We start from the raw sequence: 9,779 nt of genomic DNA, 5'->3' as shown, positions 1-9,779 counted from the left end.
TGACTAGAAAGTGTTCTACGAGAACACTAAAAAGTTGTCAGACAAGTTAGCTCCAAGGACCACCTCTACCAAAGCAGAAAGTGGACAAAACCAAAAGTGATCAAAAAGAGGTCGGGCAACAAAGTACCAACACTCTACAAAGATCCACAAAAGGGACCAATACATCTCGCAACGGCCAGAGGAAAGCCAGGAATGCTTTGCTGAAAGGTACGAAGTCTTGAAAAAAGACACTACTTAAAAGGCAAGAGCACAAATCAAAACGGCGCTAAAAAGTCATCCAAACAAACTATAAAAAGGTTCCCCATCGGAACACTACCTAAAAACTTGTTGGATTATGACTAAAAAGCCCGAACAGTGAAGACAAACAAGTCGGAAGAAAGCTGAAAAGCCCCCTCAACAAACTAAAAGGGGCAATACAAGACTCGCACAAGGAGAAACTACTCAAAGTCAGGATGCTTGAGCACGACTTCCCCAAAGAGATCGAAGCTCTGAAAGCACGATCTCACGGAAAGGTCCGAACTCAAGCAGGGGCACTATTCATGCATCGGTTCGAGCTATAAAGGACCGGGTTGGCCGACCTCTTAGAAGGTTGGCCCATGACCGACCTCTTAGAAGGTTGGCCCATGACTGACCTCTTAGAAGGTTGGCCCATTACCGACCTCTTCTCAAAGAGCTCGGCCAAATCGCCATAAGAGACCCAAGCAGGCCCAAACGAAGGGACACAGGCCAAATCTAAAGGCAGCCAAGGCCTAGAAGGATAAAGGCGGTTCCCCTTAAAGATAAGATGACTTCACTCAAAGATAAGATAAGATAACTATCTTATCTCCAGAAAGATCATTCCATACTATTATAAATACACTGGAGCACCCAAGTATAACTCATACTCTGATTCTACTAAAAACCTGCTTAATACCCTTGCTAACTTAAGCATAAGAGTCCCTTGCAGGTACCCCCATCCTCCGGTGACGAAGGATCAGCACAACCACCAAGTCCAACAAGTCAGACACAACCGCGCCGACCAGTACAGAAGATCTCGTCCGAGATCGACCTACAGTTTCAGGTAACCCTCAGAATAGTTATCCACGCCTCATTAATTCAGTTAACACTTTGCAAAATCCTTCCAACTATTTTCTCAATTCATCTAGCAGACTCATCCTCATTCTAAGTTTTAAAGGCTCACTAATGGACCTCAAACAAGTGTAAAAAAAGTTTAGAAAGTTAAAGAATTGGTTTAGTATGCAAAAATCCCACTTTTAGCCAAAATAAGGGTCTCGCGTATACGAGTTTATGGTTGCGTACCCGAGAGGGCAAAACAGTAGGAACTGCTTGTGGCATGTACCCCCCGCGTATGCGAGCGTTCATTTTTAAAGGTCCGCATACACGATACTATGTCTGCATACGCGAGATGTCGAGGCAGTGAGTAACCCTCGCGTCGCGTATACATGCTCACATACGCGACTATCCCCTTTTCCTTATAAAGCTATTAAGTTGCATAATTTTCAAAATTTGACACTAAACTTCAAATGCGCATAACTCTTTTGTCTTAAATGATTTTTCAGTCGTTCTTCAAATGGCATAATCTTCACAGACCCAATTAAACAATCAACTATATTCTATATACATCAATCTATCATCATCAGAACCATCATCAAATGACACAATCATTATTCTTCAACATATCATCGTCATCATAACTCATAATCATCTTAAGTCATCACCAACGTCAATAATCATCACATTTTCATAATAACTCAACCACTTTCACATTATATACATACACCACACACACTCAAACAAACAAACCAATTCATTTAACAATTTCCAACTAAATCACTAATCCTCAATCATTCATATAATTCAACTTATCCTACGGTCAACTAGCCTAAGTTTTTCACGTGACATTAAACATTAACTACGAGAAACCAAAACCATACCTTGGCCGATTCCTCCCTAAGCCAAAGACACCTCAATTTAGCAAAGTCTCAAGCCTACACCACCAAGATTTCAGCACCCAAGGCACAAACGAAGCCTCCAAACTTCTCAAATATGCTCCAAACCACATATATATACTATCTAATTCATATCATCACATTTATACACACAAACTCAATATCCAACCACACATAATCAAGATGTTCACTATGGTTTGAGATTTTTTACCTTACTCATACTTCAATTGAATAAAATCCAATCATTTCTCATGCTAATTCAAACCTAGAACATCAAAATCACATAATCTATCGAACTCAAAAACTCTTAAATTTTAAATTTAAGAAGAGGAAGGATGAGTGAGAATCTGAGATTTTTTTTACCAAATTGGTTAGTGGATTTTATAGATCTCGATGTGGTGGTCACGTGGCTACAAATAGTGTGGCGATCGGAGCTCCGAATTGAAAGATCTGGTGAATTGAATATTTAAGTGAGGATTTGGTGTTCTTCCCCCTTTCCCTTGAGTGTTCAGCGTGTTTCCCTTGTGTTTGGTGGAAGAAGAGCTGATGCTCTTAGTTAATGTGTAAGTGGGTTGGGTCTTGGGCCTAGTTTGGGTCCGGTTCAATCGGTTTGACCCGTTTGGTCCAATTTTGAACCAAAACCTTTAAAATTAGTGTTAATATTTATATTTTAATTATTTCTACTTCTTTAAATACTAAAAATTTAATTTTCTAATTTTTTAAATAATAATTAATTTGTTAGTTAATTATTCACTAATTTTGTGGGTTTTACATCAAGCAAAGCTTGAGACAAAACATTTAGGGTCACGACTAGGCTTAAGGTGCAAAATACCTTCATAAAAGAAATTTGGGAAGAAAATAAAGAGTTAAGCTTGCTTCAAGGTAGGAATTGATAAGAGAGGATTCAATAGTATGATTAGGATGGAAGTCTTGCGAGAATCAAGATTTTTATGCTGGATTGTGTACAAGTGAAAAGGCTAACCAAAACCATTGGAAATACTTCAAGTCACCCTTGATTTGTGAGGTTTAGTTCTTCAATTATGAATGCATTATTCTTTGTTTGCTTGAGGACAAGCAAAATATTAAGTTTGGTATTGTGATGTATTCGCAACTTTAGTTATTTTTCCTTGAGAATTTCATTCAATAAGTTAATTATTCTTGTTAGATAAGAAATGATTTCACAATTTAGTGAGATCTACTTTGAGTTAGTTTGAAATCATTTGTAACAGGAGAATTCAAAAAAAATTAGAAAATATCAAGGACGAAGAAGAGGCTATGAATCATCAAAAAGAAACGGCAAAAGAAGGAGAAATCCAACAGAAAGCTCTCTGGAACAAACAGAGAGCTCTTTGGACATGAAAGCACCAAATGAAGCCATGCATATAACATGGAGATCCATGCATTCTACTTTCTAAGCAAACAGAAGCTAAAGACACCAATTGAAGTCATGTGTATAATGTTCTTACTTTTCTATTGATTTATGCATTAATATTTTTTTAAGAATTTAGTTTTTGTTCTTCATCACAAGGATTTGAGTTTATTGGGAAATAGCTTGAATCTGAATTGAATTTTATATGCATCCTAGAAAAGATTGTTTGATAGAATTAAGCTTGAAAATCTCTTCTCACAATTCTAAAAGTTTTAAACTTGGCTTGATAAGTGACATTGAATCAATTAAGGTTAAATTTTAAGAATTGTGTGGCTTATGTATCAGTATGTGTGCTTTATCTCTTATCATAATTGATTGATCAAGGAACTGACAATTTGTTAAGTTAAGGAAAATCGGATTACCAAGGAATTAGAGTTTAGTTAATTAGGGTTCAATGTAAGATACATCTTTGCATGATCAAGATAGATGGTGAAACGCATTTTTCTTGAAGTTTTAAACACCTTCAAAACCTTCGCATTCCATTGGTACTATTTTCTCAACAGTTTATAAATTGATTTCATTTAATATTCTGTTTTTGCTATTTGATATTGCTGAAACCCTAGTTTGTAATTGTCTAGTTAGAATAATCTATTAACTCTTGTGTGCTCAGTCCGTTAATTTTCGTGGGAATAATAACCCACTCTCGTGGTATCACTTGATACTATTCATTACACTTATCGAGTTGTGATTTTGCAAAATTCTGGATATAATTGAACCTAATAATCTTGTTTTGTATGTGGGAGAATCATTCATGACAATATTATTATTACAAAGAGAAGATTGAAAGGCAAAAGGAGCTTTATGAAAATGAAAATAGACTTTGAAAAAGTATACGATAGACTAAGTTTGGAGTTTAGTTTGGAGGATTTTTGCCTTCCTAATCATTTTTTCTCTATCATAGAGTGCATCAGCTTAGCGCCTTACAAAGTTTTGTGAGATGGGGATAAATCTAAAGCTTTCAGGTTCTTCTTGCTTCCTAAATTAGACTTCTAAAATAATATTTTAACTACTTTAAATATAAATAAAATTTTGTACACAAATAAATTAAAAAATTATTAAAACGAGTTTACTACGAATTGTGCTAAGCACTGTCCTTAATGATTTATTACGCCCTACCCGTAGGTGGAATGACTTCGACGGAAATCCTCTAAAATTAGACGTGGATCATCAAGAATACAGTCCACACCAATATTCTTAAAACATTTGAAGTAGCACAACCTCATTCTTCTTCTTAATTGAAAAATGTGTTACAAGTAACTCTTGCTAATATTTGAGAAGGCTTAATATTATTGAGAGAAAAAGAGAAAAAGAGCACAAATTACAGAATAAACAAAATTGAGAGTGTTTTGGGATATAATATATATATATATATATATATATATAATTAGTAACGGTCATATTTTTAACGTTGCTGAAATCCCACCTTCTATTCACCCGCACATCATGAATAACTAAATCAAAATCGTACCATAAATGTAAGGCAAAAGATCATAGATTCTTCCCGGTAGTGACCAAACATCATGCCAAAAAAATTAAAGCAAAGGCTCAGTACCCCAACAAAACCGTCTTCTAAGTAAGAAAGAACAGTTCCAATTTTTCAAATGAGGAGAGGCAGTACTTATATATTGTTAATACTAGCTCATTGGATGTAGAAAGGACTGCCTAGTTTATTAGTGATAGTCTATTTCATAAAACATACATAATCTGGAAAAGAAAGCAGAGAAGCTTCCGATTCATCGTTGAAGAACGTCTTAATGGAACAGTTTAACTTAGAACGTACTGTTCAAAGTAGTTTAGTTTTACTTAGATATAATAGAAACTAGAGAGTGGATATTACTACTCTTTCTTAATTTTTTAAAATGTCATTCTTTATTATTTGATAAGATTCTATTGTAAATAAAATCTCCTAATTGAGAATAATATCATCAAATTGAAAGTAATAATTAATATCCACTTCCTAGAAATTATTAATGTCAAATAAAAAGATTCAAGTAGAAGTTTATTTTCTTTCACAACTTTGTGGACATAATTTCATTTTAGTTCTCGAAAATCTAAAATGACCATATTGATCTTTGAAATTGCTCTTTATCTCTCATTTAATATTGTGATTAACATTTTGCTAATAGATTATGACAAGTAACACTTGACATAGCCGATGTAAAATAATAGATAAAGTGCAATTTCATAGATCAAAATAGTTATTTAAAAAAAATCGAGAATTTAAATGAATCATATTTATAAACTTAAGTTCATTTTGCAAACTCAAGGGACTTCTTTCCATGATGAGCATTGGCAAAGAAGTTGTTCATGTAATCTTGGAACATAACTTCCCTATAACGAGCCACCCCTTCTTTCTTCACAAGCTCTTCCAATGGCCCAATCTTCTCGGTAGGTTTGGGAAAAATAAACACTGGAATTGATACCCTTGATTCAGTGCTTGTTGTCCTTACTCTGTGTTCAGCACTCTTATACTTTCCATTGCTCAGAATCTTATACCAAAGACACCACTGTTAGAGACAAGCTACTCTAAGATTCTAATTAAGAAAAATTAGAATTTTTTATGTTTGTTTTAAGATCATAATAAATACTACAATTTCATATATAAACATATTAATGAAAACAGAAACCAAAGTATTGTTTCTCAAAATTTTAGAGCGACAACTGATTTTTTATTAGTTCATTGTCACTTAATACATCATATGGACATAATAGTTTCTATTCTTTTTTTATGAATTGTGTACAAAATTAGTTCAATATTTTTACAAAAACAACACATTTCTCATTTTAAATACTAAAATATCAAACGAATTAATCCTCTATCTTTTTTTCTCAAAAGAAAAAACCAAAAGTTAATTCTTGTTTCAAATATATTATACATAGTTACGATTTAAGTGAAAAAAAGACACAATAAACTAAAAAGGTAAAATAGATTAACTAACATTATTCGTCTATTTTTCTCTCATATCATGAAATTAAATAAGATAAAACAATCGTGTTCAAAATAATCATGAAAGAATCCTAATCAGACCAAAAAGACGGGATTCAGTACTTACCATCTCTAAAATTTTAGTTAGTAGTTAATTAATCTCAGATAAATTTTAAGATATCCTAATATTTCATATATATATATATATATATATATATATACCTGAATAGTATCTCCAATGTTGATGACTAGAGCACCAGGAATTGGTGGAACTTCAAGCCACTCTACATCATTATGATTATTATTATGTTCATCAAGTTTGACATATAAACCACCAATGCCATCTTGGAGAAGTACAGTGATGGTTCCCATGTCTGAGTGGCGCCCTACTCCAACAGTGAGATCTGGATTTGGGCATAATGGGTAATAGTTCATGTTAACCATCTTCATTCCAATAATACCCTCAATTCTTGACTCTTCTACTCTCACTCCAAGGTTCTCTATCAAGATTTCTACTATGTCCCTTACCATCGTGCTTGATAACTTTAAATAATCCAGTGCAACTTCCCTGAAGACATAGCAACACCAAAAAAGAGGGAAAAATGAAAAAAAAAATGTTGTTCCATGAGATTATATAACTATTTATTTTAGAAAATATTATCTTTCATATAAAAAATCAATCACTATATATTTGGATTTAAATATATATAAGATACAGTATTTTTTTGCTTCTAACATTTGCAATTTTTTTAAAAATATCTCTAATGATTAATTTAATTCAATTTTATCCTTAATATTTTCGATTGATTCAATTTTGTCTCTAACATTTTCAGGTTATGTCAAAATTACTTCCAGATGTTTTCAATTTTGTACCTAATGATTTAGATGAAATTAACATCTAAGAATAATTTTGACACAAATCAAAAACATTAAGAATAAAATAAAATTAAATTAAATGTTAAAAATATTTAAAAAAATTACAAATATCAGGAATAAAAAACATATTTTACCTATTATGTATTTATATTTGAACATATATTTTAATACTAATAACAAATTTGATGACCGAATTTTTTTATACACATAACATGATTAATTTACTTTAACTTTAAATATAGTTAAAAATAACAATAGATTTTAGACTAAGTTATGTTCTATTTTATTATAGGTAAATTCTTGGTTATATTAACTATTAGAAATCAAACAGACATTCAAGCATAGTAATTTGATGTTTGCATATGCAAAGTACTAAAACATTTCAACTATAATGAAAAAATGTTACAATAAAGTAAAGAGAAGTTCATACTTGCATTCATTAGGCCAATATTGGAGAGCGTCATGATCATCAGTATATCCCATACTAATATAATCTTTCCATTCTAATGCTTTTTCTTTCTCAGGTGCAAAACTTGTTCCATATTTCACTTTTGTACTTGGACTCACCCCAGGGTAAAATAGAGATTTCTCCTCAGGTGACAAGTTGAAGAACCTGTGAGCTGAATCTTTGAGAGATTCCAGCAACTCCAAAGGGATACCATGATTCACCACTTGAAAAAATCCAAGTGTCTCAGCTGCTCTAACAATTTCATCCAACACTTTCTTGTGATCTGGACCCCTAAGTTTTGATAGGTCAATTGGTGAAACATCATGTCTTTTTGTTTTTACTTTCTTGATTCTTTCTTCTTCCGGTTGTATGTACCTATGAAATATCAGCACAATTAGTAATACGTGATTATTAGGATTTAGAGATATGATAATTTTAAAAAATTGTGAATTCTTTTTTGTTCTTCAAAATATTTTCCAATTTGAAAGTTATTTTAAGCTTACAGCAAAGCTTATTATCAACTATATTACGTATACACAAAAATATTCTTAAAATATTATAAAATATGATAAATAATAAAAAAATATTATATTTTTATAAGTGATAAACCACTTTTGTAATTGGTAAACTGTTTATTCATTTAATTTAAAATTTTGAACGAATATTTAGATAACTATTTAAAAATTATATACAAAAATTTGGATAGAAAATTGAATCTCTAGAATTTTTTTAATTTTTAAAAATATTCCTGGTCATTGAAAAAAAAAATTGTAAAAAAATCTACTAATTATAAAATTACAAAATTATAATAATAAAAATATTTCACTTTTCTAATCTGTAAAAAATCAAATTAAAATCAAATTTTTAAAATAATTTGTGAGAATATATATTTTTAATGTTGGTTATTTTTGTCGTAATTAAAAATATTTTGTTGTTATAAAAACGAGAAAATTTTATCAACGTTTTCAAAAATGGTGAAAATTTTTATAGTTTACCACTATTTTTACTTTAGTAGGTACAAATATAAAACCATCCTGTTACTTAACGAGCTTGAGGAATACATTGTTACTAATTTTATGTTAATAAATGCTATTATGTCTATGATATTGTGTCTAATTTATTAAAAAAATAAATATATAATATTTAACAAATTTTAAATATTTTATTTTTATTTTAAATATTTTATTTTTTACTTATAAAAATAAGTTAGATAATTTAGACACTATAATAAAAAAAATATCATAATTTATGTTTCAGTTATTTGATTCCTTAGCTTACTAAGTTTCATATTAGTCACATTTAGTAAATATTTTTATTCAGTCAGAATAATTGACGAAAAATGAAGAAAAAATAATAGTAAAACAATGTTTATTGAATTTTTAGATAGATTTTGTTCATTTTGCCACGCTGACACAACTATGAAAAGCGTTTTAAATATACCAAAAATACTGATATTGAGATTAATGACTAAATTTTATTAGAGTACGCACTAATATTCTTGAAAATACTTGAAAAGTTTTTGATATATAAACTACTTTGAAATACGGAATATAATGCATAACTGTGTACCTTTCTGGCACCTCTGATAAACCTGAGTCTATTAGGCCTTTTACACCATTGCCATTTTTGACAACAAAATCATACAGTGAATCCGAAGTGTTGAAATTTGGAGCCATAATGGGTATAAGTGAAATTTGTGTATTATATGGAGTGTGAATTGCTATGCTCTAATGCAAAAAGGCCTGGTCCCTATTTATATTGCGGGTTGTGTTAGTAGCTACTTCTAATTATGAGAAAAAATAAAGTGTATAAAAGGCAAGATTCAGGGCTTCGGAAAAGTAAGCGAATTTAAAGAAGGGTGTGGACTTTCTATTATTTTTATTTTTTATTATGTTGACTACTTAGATATGTTATAATTATTCTAAAAAACCATTAAATTATTGAGATCAACGTAATGAGATATATATGAATGAGTTGGAAGTGGGATTCTACAAATTAGAAGGAAGCATGGAAAAGGACAATGTGGTTGGCCATGAAGTAAATTAATTAATTACACAGAGACTGAAATAGTATCTACACTTTTTTAAGATAATAAATGTCATAAAATTATTATATCCATAATATTTCTCTTCAAATAAAAAATTTTTTTTG

At 30.8% G+C, this 9,779-nt stretch overlaps 1 protein-coding gene across 1 annotated transcript; it reads right to left on the bottom strand.

Moving 5' to 3' along the window:
* Positions 1–5,020: 5,020 nt before the first annotated feature.
* On the bottom strand, positions 5,021–9,364 carry LOC112711180 (scopoletin 8-hydroxylase). Its single transcript, XM_025763783.3, has 4 exons — positions 9,198–9,364; positions 7,611–8,003; positions 6,527–6,872; positions 5,021–5,867 (listed from the first exon to the last, which is right to left on the bottom strand). The coding sequence occupies exons 1-4, from the start codon at positions 9,302–9,304 to the stop codon at positions 5,628–5,630; spliced, it is 1,086 nt and encodes a 361-aa protein (XP_025619568.1). The 5' UTR covers positions 9,305–9,364; the 3' UTR covers positions 5,021–5,627.
* Between the last annotated feature and the right edge of the window lie 415 nt (positions 9,365–9,779).

This window comes from Arachis hypogaea, chromosome 9, assembly GCF_003086295.3.
Source record: "Arachis hypogaea cultivar Tifrunner chromosome 9, arahy.Tifrunner.gnm2.J5K5, whole genome shotgun sequence".
Lineage (NCBI taxonomy): Eukaryota > Viridiplantae > Streptophyta > Magnoliopsida > Fabales > Fabaceae > Arachis > Arachis hypogaea.
The sequence above is the reverse complement of the archived record's forward strand: the minus strand, read 5'-3'. Positions and strand labels throughout refer to the sequence as shown.

Bases quoted from the DNA above. Each gene is read 5' to 3' on its own strand.
- LOC112711180 (XM_025763783.3), bottom strand. From the start codon at position 9,304: ATGGCTCCAAATTTCAACACTTCGGATTCACTGTATGATTTTGTTGTC. The intron at 6,873-7,610 runs GTATGAACTTCT...CTATGTCTTCAG, and splicing joins TATTGGCCTAATGAATGCAA to GGAAGTTGCACTGGATTATT. The intron at 5,868-6,526 runs GTATATATATAT...CTTTGGTATAAG, and splicing joins ACATTGGAGATACTATTCAG to ATTCTGAGCAATGGAAAGTA.